This window comes from Belonocnema kinseyi, chromosome 5, assembly GCF_010883055.1.
Source record: "Belonocnema kinseyi isolate 2016_QV_RU_SX_M_011 chromosome 5, B_treatae_v1, whole genome shotgun sequence".
Lineage (NCBI taxonomy): Eukaryota > Metazoa > Arthropoda > Insecta > Hymenoptera > Cynipidae > Belonocnema > Belonocnema kinseyi.
The window spans coordinates 61,200,916-61,217,185 of record NC_046661.1 but is presented as its reverse complement, the minus strand read 5'-3'; the positions used below and the strand labels follow the sequence as shown (position 1 = coordinate 61,217,185).

The 16,270-nt window shown below is 35.5% G+C and overlaps 1 protein-coding gene across 1 annotated transcript in view; it reads left to right on the top strand.

Moving 5' to 3' along the window:
* The window catches only part of LOC117173681 (eukaryotic translation initiation factor 4 gamma 2-like), a 160,009-nt gene that overhangs the window by 27,276 nt on the left and 116,463 nt on the right, over positions 1-16,270 (top strand). The window contains exon 2 of the mRNA XM_033362321.1: positions 13,685-14,147. Coding sequence (XP_033218212.1) covers positions 13,920-14,147 — 228 coding nt within the window. The 5' untranslated portion in view covers positions 13,685-13,919. The remainder of the gene's footprint in view (positions 1-13,684; positions 14,148-16,270) is intronic.

Here is a 16,270-nt window from a genome sequence, read left to right as displayed (position 1 = left end):
CCTTGAGCGCACATGTGTTTGCATTGTTATGGCCGGAGGAAGCAGTAGGAAGGCCTGCCGGAGTGCTGCCGGAGTTTGCAGGAGAAATTCGGTAAATCGGGGTAGTGAGCTGCTGCAACTTCGGCGGGCAAAAAAATACCGGCCGAAGTTTGCAGTAGGTCCTGCGAAGCTCCTGCGTGCAGTAGGTACTGCATCGCCGGAGTGTGCAGGAGGCCGGAGGGCAGGAAGCAGTAGGTATGCTACTGCTCGTCCCATCTCTAGTAATATCCTATTTCATCAATTTATAAATAAACTTTATTTACAATTATAAACATATTGATGTATACAACCAAAAAATATACAAAAATAACACCAAAAAAATGCTCATAACCAGTTTGCTCAGGTGGTCACCAAAGAGCATGCTCTTAAGAGGTGCAGGAAAATGAGAGAAGCTACGAGTGGAAAGGGAAAGAAGGAACGGATGGCGAGGACGCAAGTCAGCTAGGCCCCCGTCGATTCTGACCGTAGGACGCAAGTCACCGGCAGCGGTTGACTGTGTAAACAAGTAAGCATTTACCGCGTTGTGTCGGCTATTTACGTTCTCTCCTTACCGATTGAGGAGTACACCTCATGCCAGTCACGCTGAGTCTATGAGTTCTTACCATCATGGCAGATTCCCGAGTGATGCGTTTGGCGGCGGTAAATGCTAGGGATACAAGTCGAGTCTGGAGTTTGAATTCTACAATTTTAACTTGCATTTCATTCAAAACTAGCTCTAAGGTAACGATTCCCAAACTGCTACCCTAGGTAGGGTGGCTACCCGACGGTAGGGGGATGCCACCCCGGGCCGGGTAGCTCGGTAGGCTCCAAGGCAGGGTCCCCGCTGTGAGCATGGGACTACTTTTGTTGACCTCCCTACCGAAAGAAGTCTCTGAGTTTTCTTTAGCGAAATAGCCTGACCCATTTGAGTCTCTAAACAAAGTCGATTTGAAACGAAATAGTCTCGGAGATAGTTTGAGAGATTTGGGTCCTTTTCAAGATCCTTTTAGTGGTCCTTTTAAGGGCAGATCCATTTGATCGCGGTGTACCTGCTCGTCTTACCCTCTCCACTCGACTTCTCCTCACGTCCCTGACTGAGCGAGATTGCTATGCCGGGCTTTGCCAGCGCGGGGCTCCCTTTGTCCTAATGAGGCATAAAATGTCATGCATAAAAATTTTATAGTTTTGCAATCAGCAAATTCAAAATATATTCGGAATCTGTGTTTTTTTGCGATTCCAACGATATGTAACTTGAAATTAAAATACTGAAATTAGACTAAGTTATGGCAGATATTAGTTTGTTTTGATCCTGAATAGATAGCATTAGGGATTGTCCATATATTACGTAAGATGTTTTTCTGTTGTTTGAATAAAGACGAAAATAATATTTTTATCAAGTTGAAAAGGACACAGCGATATAAACAATAGAAAAATGTCTTACGTAATATATGGACGATCCCTTATGGAATTTTCCGTAGAATAGTTGAAAATGCATCAGTTTATTTAGTTGAAAATTCGCCTGTTGACAATTTATTAGAATATACGGATTTTCACCCAGCTACCTAGAAGAATATCATACTTGAAACCAAGTACTTGAATTTTTAAACCAGAAAGATGAATCCTTAACAAAACAGTACACAATATAAGTTATTTATTATACACATACAGATTTAGACATACACTTTCATTTTATAATATTAAAAATGATGGTTGATTCTTGGACAATCGAACAGAACTAGTAGATGAAAAAAAAGATTTTGAAAAATAAGGGCCACACTAGTGTATTAAGCACAAGGGAACTTATTAAAAGGAAATTAAACTTCACTTTCCAGGGAATAGAATTAAAATGAATATACTTATTATAGTAGATTACAACATGGAAAATATAAGTATTTGGTTTCAAGTATAATATTCTTCTAGGCAGTTGGGCGAAAATCCCTATATTCTATTAAATTGTCAACAGGCGAATTTTCAACCAAATAAACTGATGCGTTTTCAACTATTCTACGGAAAATTCCACAATGCTATCTAGTCAGGGTCAAAACAAACTAATATCTGCCATAACTTAGTATAATATTAATATTTTAATTGCAAGTTACATATTGTTGGAATCGCAAAAAAACACAGATTCCGAATATATTTTGAATTTGCTGATTGCAAAACTATAAAATTTTTATGCATGACATTTTATGCCTCATTAGGACAAAGGGAGCCCCGCGCTGGCAAAGCCCGGCATAGCAATCTCGCTCAGTCAGGGACGTGAGGAGAAGTCGAGTGGAAAGGGTAAGACGAGCAGGTACACCGCGATGAAATGGAAATCGCCCTACGTACAAACCATAAGCTCAAGTTTATTGTACGTAAGCAAATTAGCCGGGAAAGGTTTTAGTGTACAGTTTAAGGGCATTAATTGTGACGTCGTTAGCCTCAAGGAAGGAAAAGTGAAAGCGACCGCAGTTTTAGCACCATCCCAACTCTATGAATTAAAACTAGTCAACACGGCGGAGCCAATAAATAAATCAAAGGGTAGGTGTGGCGAGCGCGAGGAACGGTCGGGGAGCATACAGCCCAGGCATCGAGTACCTGCGGATACAAAGCATGCCGGGACAGTAGTTAAAGAGACTGTTTCAAGAAAATTCGTAGAGGTATAGATAGGTTTCGAATCTATTGAACAGCATCAAAAGGAAATAGGAAACGCGAACGATAGGAATGATTCAGGGAAGAATTCCAGTTCCAGTGCACCGGCAGACGAAGTCATTGAAGGGGACACGGAAGGAAGTGTAGAGTCCACATCACTTAGAAAATCTGAAAGATGCAATAAAGGCACACCATCAGAGAGATACACGGATTCATTCAAATCAGCAGAAAATGTCTATGGAGTACGCGGACCAAGGGGCGCAATGGCAGAGTTGCCCTCTAACTTAAAGCCAGCACCAAATGATCGGGGCTCAATGACCGAAATATGCAGGAATGTTCAGGCAGAAAAGGAATGCTTAAGTTTGAGTTCAATGACCTCAGAGGATTTAAGTTTTTAAATTTAAAGGATCTGAATTAATTAAATAACACTTCTGTGTACAGATAAAAATTATAGTGTTTTAAACTTCTTTTTGTAATTTGAGTCGTTTCTTGTGAAGTGTCCAACGAATCAAAAGTTGTGTGTATATCGTGATTATATCGTTGAGGGGGAGTGTTGAAACTACAACGATTCTAGCGATATCCAAAAGTGCCAAAAGTGAATGAATAGAAGAGAGTCTTGTGTCCCCTTCTCTAGCCCATAGGCAAAATGGGCCTGAGGGCTAATATAGAAATCAGTTATGTCGTGACTAACCGTCGCGTAACGCGCAGAGGTAAAGACACTAAGGTATTCAGTAAAGTTAAAGTTTTCAATTCCACTCTCAAGTTTCCAGTATTTAGTTAAAGTTCTTTTGTACATCTAAATATACAGTTTACATATTTATTTTCACATAAAGTGTTTCATGGTTGCCACAGACCTTGAAATCCTTGAAAAATCAGGGAAGAAAAAAATGGTCAGGGAAATCAGTGAAAACTCAGTGAATTTTGAAAATGGGTCAGGGAATTTAAAAAAAAAACCGCTGACCAATCGTCGATCACGGATAGGGCCGTATCAATTCATACAGATTACATATTAATGCGCGCCGGTCGTCGCTGCGCCGCTACTAGACTGTTGCCAGAGAATGTTCGGTGATGCTCGGCTCCTATCCGCTCGATGGGGTCACGCCGCGCGCTGTGTTGTCGGACTCGCCCGTGTAAGAATGGGCAGGTCTCTTATTGTTTACAAATTAGACGTTTAGTAGACGCAGAGAAGCAGCGTTAAGCATGATTTAATAAATACATGATTTAGCCACTTGAGGGCCCTGTTTCGTTTAAATCACGCAACTGGATAATTCCACATACAAGTATCTGTTAACCTGACTTAATTTTATTTTTTACTGTAGATATTGTGTATCTTGGTTTTATTTGAGTTCATTTTATTTATGTATTTTACGTTTTGTCAGAATCTTATCATAAACTTTCAATAAATTGGAAGGAAAAACTGTATGATTTACTACCCTGATGTGTTTTTTTTTGGGCTTAGAGTTTGCTATAGGTACGTCGAAAAGTCAGGGATTTTTGAAAAAAGTCAGGGAAAAGTCAAGGAAATAAAAAATGGAAAGTCTGTGGCAACCCTGTGTTTGTTTCTTTTGACCTTTTATCATATGCGGTTATTATCTCTCATTAGTCCCAACAAAAAGAGTTAAATTTTCAGTCGCTTCGCTTACAAGTTTGAGCGCACCTAGGGTACACATCTGTTGGGTCTGTATCTTCGCGTTCGATAATATACTTATCTCGCACATCGCGCTGGGTATTGACAGCTGTAACTTCGTGATTGTGAATTTTCCTTTGTTAACTATTATATCAAATGTATTTTACTTTTTTTCTGTACCTTGGTCTAGGATTGCTTATTCAGATATTCCAAAATGAAGTACAAATTTTATTGATCATGAATACTTTAATATTTGTTTCTTATTTTGTATTAAGTTTTATTCTTAGCTACCCTGGAAAATGTATCATTTCAACAAATTTATATTATTACAATTCATAATCTGTATTAGTATTAAAATATATGTATTTTTATTGTCTTATTTTTATAATTAAAAGAAAGCGCACTCCATCGAAAAATTTGTTATCAATCTTATTTTTTACGATTAAAAGAAAAACTATTTGCTCTATCCAAAAAAGATTTATAATAAATTTGTAGATCCTCTTTGAGCTTGTGGCTCTTTAGGATACTTACCTTCGGAATTCTGAATAAAATCAATATGAGAGAAAAGATCAACTTTCGTCAAAGACGATTTCAAGTTCCTCACAGTCGATTGTTAAAGCTCTACTTTGTACATACGACTAAAAAACACTTCCAGAGTATCTAGAAACAGTTTCTTCAAATTTTCGTCAGTGGTATCCACCTTCTGCTTCACTTTGATTGAGATGCGTTTTTCTTTTATGTTCTTCCATTCGTAGTAAACAATTGGATTAAAATCGCTGATATCGATAAAGCAGGCAGATTTTAATTTGCAAGTTTGATTTTATTTCGAGTGATGGTATCCTTTTTTCCCTGGGCACATACGACTGTTCTATTCAAAAAAACTCATAACACTTTTCGAGACAAATAATTGTCTCTGAGGTTTGGCTTTTTCTACATTTTCAAAAAGTTTCTCCGTTCGACGTAATTTTGTTCAGAATAATGGACTGATTTTGTACATTCCTGTAAAAGTCGGTGTTTTCCGACCATTTTTCCATGGACGTACCGGCTCCACGATCATTATTTTCTTGAGCAAGGATCTGCACCTGCTTTTTAGAACTGCTCGTTTTCCGACAATTTTTCCATGGACGTACCGGCTCCACGATAATTATTTTCTTGAGCAAAGATCTGCACTTGCTTTTTAGAACTGCTCCAAAAATCATCCATTTCTCGAAATCTCTGTCAATTCTCCTTCTACCACTGAAACCCTTAAGCGCAGTCCTTGGGGAGGAATGTATGCTCGTTATTCTATTATTCTTCATATGCTGTGCTTTTTTAATTGGAGTCAATTTTATTTTTTCAGTTCTTGTAATTCTTCATAACAAGTGGCTCTGTTACGGATAATCTTCTTTCTCCCACTGTTTCTTTTAACGTGGATTCTAACGTGAATTTTCAATTTTAATTGTTGTAAGGCCTTTTTCTTTTTATACTTTTGATGAGTTTTAACCCATTTTCGTACTTTTTTTCGTCGGGCACATTTCTCTCAATAATTTCTTCAATTATTTTTACTTGTCCCTTAATTGCCCTGTTAATTTATTTCAACGTTCGTTTTCTCGTTGTACTTCTAGTTATTTCTTTCTCCGCTTCTGCTTTCTTATTTAATCCTGCCTTTCGCTTACTTTCCATTTTGTTCTTTTGAATTTTTCTTTTTAACTTTCTTATTTTCTTTCTTTGAAGAAATTTTTCATTGGCATTGGGGTCTTATGAAAATACTTAATTATAAAACATGCATTTCTTAAAAGTTTAGATTGGCAAACGTTTCGAAAATGGATATGGGTCCTCCTCAGTGCAATATATAAGATTTAAATAAGTTTGAAAATGTTTTAATGCATAAACTTAGTATTTATATGTCGTACAGCTTCTCTCTCTCCCTCTCACCACCTCTATCTCCTTCTAGATCTCTCTCTCTCTCTCCCTTTCACCGTAAATCATTTCGTAATCCCACAAACACAAAAATCGCAAATACGTCGTACAGAGACACACACTTAAACCTCTTTAAAAAACAGTAAAGATGTCACTGAACAATTTCTCATTTTCATTTGGAAGACTTCATTCTTACCCACCACTTCCTTGTTTATCCATAAATGCATTTTGCTATTGTTGATTTCTGGTTTTACACCTTGCCGACGGTAGCTTATTGCGCCATACAAGTATGTCGAAATATCCGAGGTAGCTTATTTCACCATACTTGTATGTCGAAATAGCCGATGGTAGCTTATTTCGAAATACAAGTATGGCAAAATAGCCGAGGTAGCTTATTTCCACATAAAATGACGACTAAATAAAGACGGTATTTTAGTTCGCCCTTTCGGAATATATACAGGAGGGGGCGACGGGCACAATAAGGAGAGCGAGTTTATAAAAGCTATAACTTTTTACTTAATAGAGATATTTAAATTTTCCTTCCAGATTCCAGATCGTTCGAGAAATGAGAACATCTTGAAAGTTACAATGTTCTTCTAAAATATTAATTCGCGATTTTGTCAAGTACTCCACCTTTTTTGTTTGTTTGTTACATGTTTAATTCTATCAGACAAGAAATACCTGCCACTAAAGTCTGTACTGCACAACATATTAAAGTGGCGAATGATTCTGTGACTTGAAGTTGCATGAACTGAACTAGATTCGGAGTTGATCGTATCCCGGTTATTTAGTAAAAAAAGAAAAAATGCTAATGCTCTGCCAGGCCATTTAACCAAAAGAGACCCTTCAGTTGGCATCTATCTTTAGTGAAGTGTTTTTCTTGTTGTTTGTATCATTTTTTCAAATAACGGCTTTGTCAAAATAAGATATGTGCCAAAAATTATATCTGCTTATATAGTGAATGTGACTGACACGCAGGTGAGAATTTTATGGTAAGTGTAGTAAATTATTGAAGCTTTATAGAAATTATGGTGTAACAAACTCTATGCTTTAATAAGGTACATAACTTTCTCTAACCAGACAATTTATGATACTTTACCGTTAACGGACCGTTGAAGATACTCGCTCTTTTGTCCCTGTTAAACCACGAATCATTTTCATCATGCAACGATCAGTACATAAAGCCACTTTCTGTGATTATGACACCGTCAAAGAATTAACCTCCACGAAGTTCGCCAAGTTTTGGTAATTACAAAAATCCATATTTCACGAATTTGTAACGGATCTCAATACATTCTGAAAAACTTGGTCTAAGTATGGAAAATTATTTGTTTAAACTAAAGAAAAATTTGTTAATCCACAATGAAACAAATAATTTATTATATATAATAAATTATTTGTTTCATATATATATATATATTTTTATTTAAACATTAATTTATGTAAGGCAATATTTAAGAATTTATTAATTAAGATAAACAATTTTGTAAAATCACATCAGTTTGATCCACAGCGACGTATACGTTTATATATGATGAATTGGCGTTAGAAAATAATAATTTATGATTAAGACGTTTAGATTTAATGTTTTTATGTGTTATATAAGAGTAATTTTACTAAAATAAAATATAAATATAAACATATACAAAGTGTATTTTATTCCGTAGAGCAAATGGAGATTTTACTTTAAAATAATATATTTTGCTCCTTACAATAGTATGGATGACCATATTCCTCATAGAAAAAAGCTGCTTCTACCTATTAAAGCACTATAAATAAATGTGTAAAGTAGCTGAAAGAACGAACAAATTACTGTTCTTTTCTCCATTCGGCAAAGTCAAAAGTACCATGTAGTTTAGTTCATTTCACTGTTTCGCATAGTTGAACGTGCCATGTATCCCGGTACCTGACAGGCTCAACTCTACTAATAACTTCTGCCAAAAGTACCATGTAGCACAGGAGAGGTTGCTGAGACCGAACGTTTGTTTCACTGTTCGGCCAACTCAAAATTATCATGTGACCCGGTAAGCGTAGGTACCTAGCAGCATCGAATGTATCTTTTGTCCATTAAAAATTACCATGTAAGACGGGCATATTTCATTAGAAAAATGGCACGATTTAGTAACAAACCTGTTATGTGCCACATGGATGGAATAGAAGTTTTACCTTTTTGGGAGATGGTGACAAATATTTCCGACATTTCCGACACAGGCTGAGAACTGGGTGACTGAAAGCGAGAGTTTTTTGTATGTCCAAATAAGTTACCGTCGGCTATTTTGCCATATTTGTATGTCGAAATAAGCTACCGTTGGCTATTTCGACATAAATGTATGGCGAAGTAGCCACTCCGTTTGATGTATAGTTTCGGAAGCATATGCAACCTCACTTTTATGCATTTTATTGATTTTAACTTTTTTGGCGCTCAATTAAATAAAGGAGGTTTTGCTTTGAAAATTTTATTGTAATAAAAAGTTTCGGCAACATATTTATGGGTGACTCTCTAAAATGCTTATTCTAGCCAAAGTTTCTATATATTTTGCCTAGTCGCGAACAAAATGTCCTGTTGGAAAGTTGGGTTATACTGCGATACTTTACATGCTTTAAATCATTTAATAAATTTCAGAAACAGAAATTTTTGAATTGCTAAGATTTTTCAAGGGGCTTACATACAAGGGTAGGTAAAAAAATTAAAGCTTTGAAATATGCAACAAATATTGATATTTTTATGGATTTATTACACATGTAAAGGAGGTTTGATAAAATAACAGAAAATTTTTTTTAAATTTCAGTGCAAATTATCTAGCTGGAACACAGAAATTCACTTCCAGAGAGAATGACCCATGTAGTAAAAAATAAATATTTTTTTGATTCACTAATTGTTCTAAACTTCACAACACGATTCTAAAATTAAAATGCTTCCTAAAAACTCGACCTCCGTCTGTTAGTCCAAATTTTCGCCCCATTATAATTATAGATATGGGGCCTTGAAGTTCTGTGGTTCCCATTAACAGGGCACTCATTTTAACATATACGTCCATTAATAGCCTATAAGGAGGGATTTAAATCAATTTTTGGTATGTTAGGCTATTAAGGTGGGTCGAAAAAAAATTATTAATCGAAAACAGCCTTGTACTGAAGAATTTTATTTTGCGTCTTCATCCTGAGGTTCCGCAGGACACAAATGCGTTAAAAAATTTGGCAATTCTCCGACTTTTGAAAAAAGCGTGAGTAACCATTTTCGCTCGTAATCTAAATAATATCCCCAATTTTCAAACACCGTGTTAGATTTCAATATTTTTAGATTTTCTTGTACAAAATCTCATTTTTATAAATTCCCCGAAAAAAATAGAATTTTTAAAAGCTTTGTAAAGGACCCCGCACTGAAAGCAAAAACGACAGCACAATCAGTGTCACGCATTAAAATGTATTAAACTTTACGTCCTCCTCACACAGCGCGCTTCTCGTAACGGCGGAACGCTAAGCGCTAAATATTTTTAATCAACTGCGGCACTCATTTTTGCGGAGAAGCAACGGTGATAAAATAAGTCCAGTATAAAGTGCAGTAATGCAAATCATAAGAATCGCCCTCTTCTCACAAAGACCGAACGCTAAGCACTCAATATTTGAAAATAATCACTGTTTTAAGTTAGAAAAGGTTATAAAAATAAGATTAGCATTAAGTTCGATTGTTCGAATCATATATATCGTTCACTTCTCACAATTTTCAAAGGCGATGCGTTTAATATTTCGAATTAACTGCAACACTCACTATTTCAGGGCAGCAACGATGATAAAAGAAGGTCAAGATCAAGTGCGGCCGTTGCGAGAAAAGGACGGTATGTACGATTGGCACAAACGTACTTCATAATGATCTTATTTTAGAAGCGTTACTGCCCTGAAACTAAGTGTTGCACTTAATCCCAAATATTGAACGCTTCGCTTTCGGAAATTGCGAGGAGCGGGGGATTTATATAAATGGCATTACCTCCAATCAAACTGAGCTCACTTTAAAATCCTTTCTCCTATGAAAGCAGTAATTGTATCCGTTACGATAAAACGTTGCGCGCTTCGCGCTCCGTTGTTTCGAGAAGAGGACGATATATATGCTTAAGACAGTCGCACATGAATATGACCTTATTTCACAACCGTTGATGTCCAGAAACAGTGAGTATCGTAGTTGATTCTTAATAGTGAGCGCTTAGCGTTCGACCGTTGTGATATATATAAATGATTAAAACCTTATTTTAGAACCGATGGCGCCCTGAAACCGTGAGTGCTGTAGTTATTTCGAAATATAGAGCGCTTTGCGTCCGAACATTGCGAGAAGCGGGCGATTCATGCGATTGGCATTACTTCACTTGATACTGACCTTATTCAAACACCATTGCTGCCCTTAAATTGTGACTGTTGCAGTGTGAGATCGACGTAATGTTTCCCACATTTTAATGCGCGATACTGATTTTGTCGTTTTTTTTTCTTTCAATGCTATACGGATATATCTTAGGTTCTGATTTTGGGCGCTTGGCTTACCCTTATCGTCTACAAAATTACCAAGTTTTAACCAAATCCACCGAAAGACATTTTTCCATGCATTCTGTGCGGGGTCCTTTCCTTAAAATTTTCTTGAGTGTAGAAACTTTCTCCTAATCTAAATTATATTTAAAAATTGAGAAGACTTGAGCAATTAAGTCAGTGTCTGGTGAGTTTTATTACTAAAATCTTATCACTTTGTTGTCTGTAATTTTTGGTTTGTTTTAAACTATGCTTTTGGTTTAACTACAAGAAAATACTGAAAAATAAAAAATCCCATTTTGCTGTCAAACTATGCAAGATAAAAAAATTGTTGGACAAAAATTATTCACCGCAAAAAGGTATACCAAAAAAAGATCTACTAATTTGATAATAAATAATATTTGGAAATGCTTGGCTACATTTCTTGAGATCTTTTTTAAAAGTATCGATACATTTCCTTTGATCATTTGAAAACTTATACTTCACACGGTGGAAGTCGAGCGTCTCTGCAAAAAACCTTATCTATGACTTTTTAAGTAGAATCATTTGAAACTTTATAAAATTTAGTGTCAAATCCGCGTAATTCGAAACTATCTAGTGAATGAGTCAAAAAATGTTTAGCTTCAAATTTTTTTTTTCTTTTTTTAAGGAACATTTTAAAATCTTGTTTTGAACTCTGCATAATACTTAATAGTGCTCTTTATTTATATTCAAAGAGTAGGCTTTACTCTGATTGCATGATTTTGCTGAAAAAAATTTTAACTTTGAAGCTATGCGTCATACCGCGAAGCAAAAGCCCTACCGGTTCAAAAACGATTTTCAAGTTTCCGATGGCGTGAATTGGCTGTTTCGAGGTGCGCGAAGGACCTGAGAAAACCACATCCACGTACCACTATATCATACCGTCCGAAACCTGCTGGAATCATGAAAACGACGCGCGAAGAAGTGGCCATAGTGGAGGGGCTAGATTCGGGAGTCTGCCCCCCACCCTTCACTCGCCAACTACCAGAATTCGTCTGTTTCTTAAATGTAAAGGTGGGCGGATTCGACAGAAAGTTTTCTAATATTTCAAACTATCCTACTTACAGAGACGTACATTCAGTTCCTGTACAGATATTCGTCTTTGAAGTGTTCATATGTTTAAAGGAAATGTACCCAAACGAACTGTAGGCAGTGCACAATAAATGCTAATTAGCAAAATTGTTTGCATAAATAATATCTATAAATTTGTTTTGAATCATTTTTTGATAGGATGCGAAGTTTCTGTTTTAATCAAGGACTTCAAATATGAGAGTGATTAGAACAAAAAATGGAACAAAGTGAAATGTTTCAAAACAAAATTGTTCACTTAAACTAGATCTACAAATTTCCTCCTGGCTTTTAATTTGTAATTGTTGTATAAGCATTCTCAGACCAAGGTACAGAAATTTATGAATGTAAAATAAATTTAATATTATAGAGTTGAAGATACCTAAAATAGAAAAATGGGCGTTTTTGACAAATTGTAGTGAGCGCGAAGCACGATATACGTTGTGAGAATGTGTTCATTAAAGATGAAACAGCTTTAACAAACAAAAATTCAAAATCACCAAATTACATTTGTCGATGGTTTTACCATTGATTTTAAAAGGCCTATGCACAAATGTGTGTGAAGTACAAAGACCGAGCGCGTAGCGTGAGATGCATGCCGGTAACGTACACGTGCGACAGAACAATCTGTCATTACTTAACGACATTCTTTCTAATCCCGTTTGAGATATGAAAATCGTGTAATTGGTTGAAACACGAACTCTTTTGTTAAAAAGGTAATTTTACGTTTCTTTTTAAATTTGTTATTTATTAAAACATTTGTTTAAGTATTTTATCTCTGAATAAGTATAATATAATGTACAGTAGTCTCTTAATCATTAAAAATGAACAGATTGACCCATATTATAATTCATTTATTTTGTTTAAAAAGCACTGAGCCTAAGAGAAAGGCACGTGGTGGCCCAGCACCCCACATTATAAAAATAAGTAATAAAAGTAATCAGAAGAGAGGCACAACCTTTTATAGTCGCAAAAAGACTTTTTAATCTTAGGAAGCAAATCTTCTCTTTCTGGCTGGATTTTCATAAAACTTGATGTGCATGAGTTTTTTAGACAGGTAATTATAAATTTAAGGTCAGAATTGAAAAATTAACCACTGAGATGACGAATTGATGGGAGTATCCACATTTTATATAAAATTTTAGGTGTTACTGACCGCTCTGAGCCCAAAAATACCATGATTGATTATTTTAGTTACTTGAGGTTTATAAAAATATGATTTTATCCTAGATAAACTGCTATAATTGAAATCTTACAAGATTGTTTAAAGTTGGACATACTAGATAGAGTACGAAAAAAGTATATGTTAAAGAGTTTTACAAAACTCCAAGAACTATACATTTTTACAGCCTTTTATAGTCACAAAAAGACTTTTTAATCTTAGGAAGCAAACATTCTCTTTCTGGCTGGATTTTCATAAAACTTAATATGCATGAGTTTTTTAGGCCGCTAATTTTAAGTTTAAGGTCAGAATTTCAAAATTAAGCCACTGAGATGAAGAATTGATGGGAGTATCCATATTTTATATACAATTTTAGGTGTTACTGCTCGCTCTAAGCCCAAAAATACCATTGTTCATTATTTTAGTTATTTGAAGTTTATGAAAATATGATTTTGTCGTAGATAAACTGCTATGATTGGAATCTTACAAAATTGTTTAAAGTTGCACATACTAGGTAGAGTACGAAAAAAGTGTATGTTAAAGAGTTTTACAAAATTTCAAGAACTATACATTTTTTCTATCTTCATGTAATTCAGGGCCTGGTGATTTCAATTTCTAAAGTTTGCTTATTTTTGTAAGGTGCACTTTCTGTGCGATAAATTTTCTACATAAGATCAGTTGAAAAGAATGTGATGCATGGCCTTTAAGCTTCATAAAATAATAAATCTGTTTTTGTGTTTCAGCTTCCTGGTGCATCAACTGTGTGCTGTGATTTATCGTTCAGGGGGCCAACACACGCGCAACAACGGACAACCCCACAGGACCGGGGGGTGCTTCTCGTGTCTCGGGAGGAAGGTCAGAGTCTACAAAGTCTTGGCTTTAAACAAGTCTAAACGCAAGCTGCTTCATTTTTACTTCAAAAAAAAAATCCTGCTTGCTGCGAACGCAATTAGTCTATCTCAAAACTAAAAAGATTCGATGCCTTCCAGGGACGAAATTCGCTCCCTATCCACTGAGCGACGCTGGATCCCTCCTTCAACTGTAAGACGCGATGCACTCACCCCAGAAAGCAGAAATGATCTCATCTTCCGAAAGGTGCGGGGCATTCTTAACAAGCTCACACCGGAAAAGTTCGCGAAGCTGAGCAACGACTTGCTCAACGTTGAGCTGAATACTGATGTGATTCTCAAAGGTGTTATTTTATTAGTAAGTATTCTCATTTTGCCTTTCTGTGCACATACAAATTCTGTTGTATAGCTTGACTTAAGGAGATCAAGGGTCTTCGGTACATTTTCAATTAAAATAAAAATGATTCAATATATATATATATATTAGGGTGTGCCAAAAAAAGCTAATTTTCGTATTTCATACCCATCTAGGAGTCAAATTATTTCTAAGCGTAATACAACCCTACTCATTTATAAAAAAATGTTAACAGCCATTAGATGGTGCGACTAGAGTTTTAGTTATTTTCTATAAATTTTCCGATCGTTAGAATTTGAGAACCCAAGCGATTCTGGGTACCCTGAGAATGCAACGGTTCTGTTAATGAAACATTCAAATAGTCAATGGTGGGCGGACACCTGTTGTGACGTTTAGTCCTAATATTATACAATTTCCCGTCAAATTTTCCTAGATTGAAGCTATTTTAATCAACGAATGAAAAAATATTTAGCTTTAAAGTCAAGGATTTTTTTTACTCTAATTCTTTAAATCTAAATATTTCAAAATGACCATGAATAGTAAATTATTTTAATTAAAAGTAATTTTTTGTAAGTTTTATTTGATTTAAAACCTCTTGATACCAACTATTAGCAACAATCAAAATTTTAATAAGTCAGGTTTAGACTGTCTCTCAAATTTCTGCCAGTATATACCTGGCGTTATTCTTTAATGCAGAATTGCACCCTAGCCACTCCTGGCCTTAGTACCTTAGATAAGGTTCTCAACTACTCTTCGAAACGAGAAATTGTGAATATTTTCTTTTGTTAATTCATAACTTTTCCTAACTAAATATTTATTAATCAAGTTCAGATTTTCAAATCTTATTCTTAAATCCATGAGAAATATGTGGCAACAGGGCGATTGATTTTAAGCTCCAGACCTTCACGGGTAGCCACCGGCAGAGGGGAGCGAACGTCCCCTTCCACTGCACGGATTACGGCAGTAAGTCCAGCAATGTCTAGCCCTTCTCTCCCCCGCCCTTTTCATTTGCCGCATTCTTAATTTTGGAGATACACGGTAGTGCATTAATCTGTTACTCCAAAATTTTTTGTGACAGTGTCAATGAAAATCATAAGCAATTACAAGTAGATGATGTAAAAAGTATTAAATTAGATGTTTCTAGAGCTAGACGTGAATTAATTCCAAGCCTCCCTAAAGATTTGAAGGAAACGCAACACATAATTAGCGATTTAGATTTGAGAACTATATTCGGTGAGGATTTTGTAACGTTAAATAATTAGACTGAAAATTTTGTAATTTTTACAACTAAAAAAATTTAGAATTATTAACTCTTTCGAGGTATTTGTACATTAATGGTACATTTGATTATTGTATTAAATTTTTCACTCAACTTTTCACACTGCACGGCTTTTTTAATGGACATTATGTTCCACTTGTTTACTGTTTGTTGAAAAAGAAGAAAACTTTCACGTATCAACAATATTTCTCTGCTCGCTGCAAATTGTGCACTGACAGGGGTTTAGTTTTAGAACCAACAAATTTCTTTGTATATTTCTAAGTAGAGATACATAACTCATTACGATCCACATGGCCTAACGTCACTATACTTGGCTGTCGTTTTTATTTAAGTCAGTCCTGGATAAGAAAAGTACAGGAGTTGGGACTAATCAGGTATCACTGAACTAAGGAGGGCAAGGGAGAGTAGAGTTGGACATTACTTGAGAAGGTGTAATAGAAGAGGATAGATTCGTAGTCCGTGCGGTGGAAGGGGAAGTTCGCTCTCCTCAGCCGGTGCCTACTTGTGAAGCTAGGGAGCGAAAAGTATACTACCCGTGGCAACAAGTTTGAATGTTAAATACCGTTTTAAGTATGCTTAAAAGTTTCACAAAGTTCATCATATTGGTTCATTTTGATCAAAAATAGCTTTTAATAATGGTCGGGTTTATCAATAAAATAATTAACAATGCAAGTCGCACTATCTAATTGTTGTTAAAAACATGTAAAAAAATGAGTAGGGTTGTATTGCGCTTATGAATAATTTGACTCTAGGTGCGTATGAAATTACAAAATTGGTTTTTTTTTGGCAAACCTTAATATATATTAAGATAGGAGACGATAGTTATATCTTATCTTAAGTTATATCT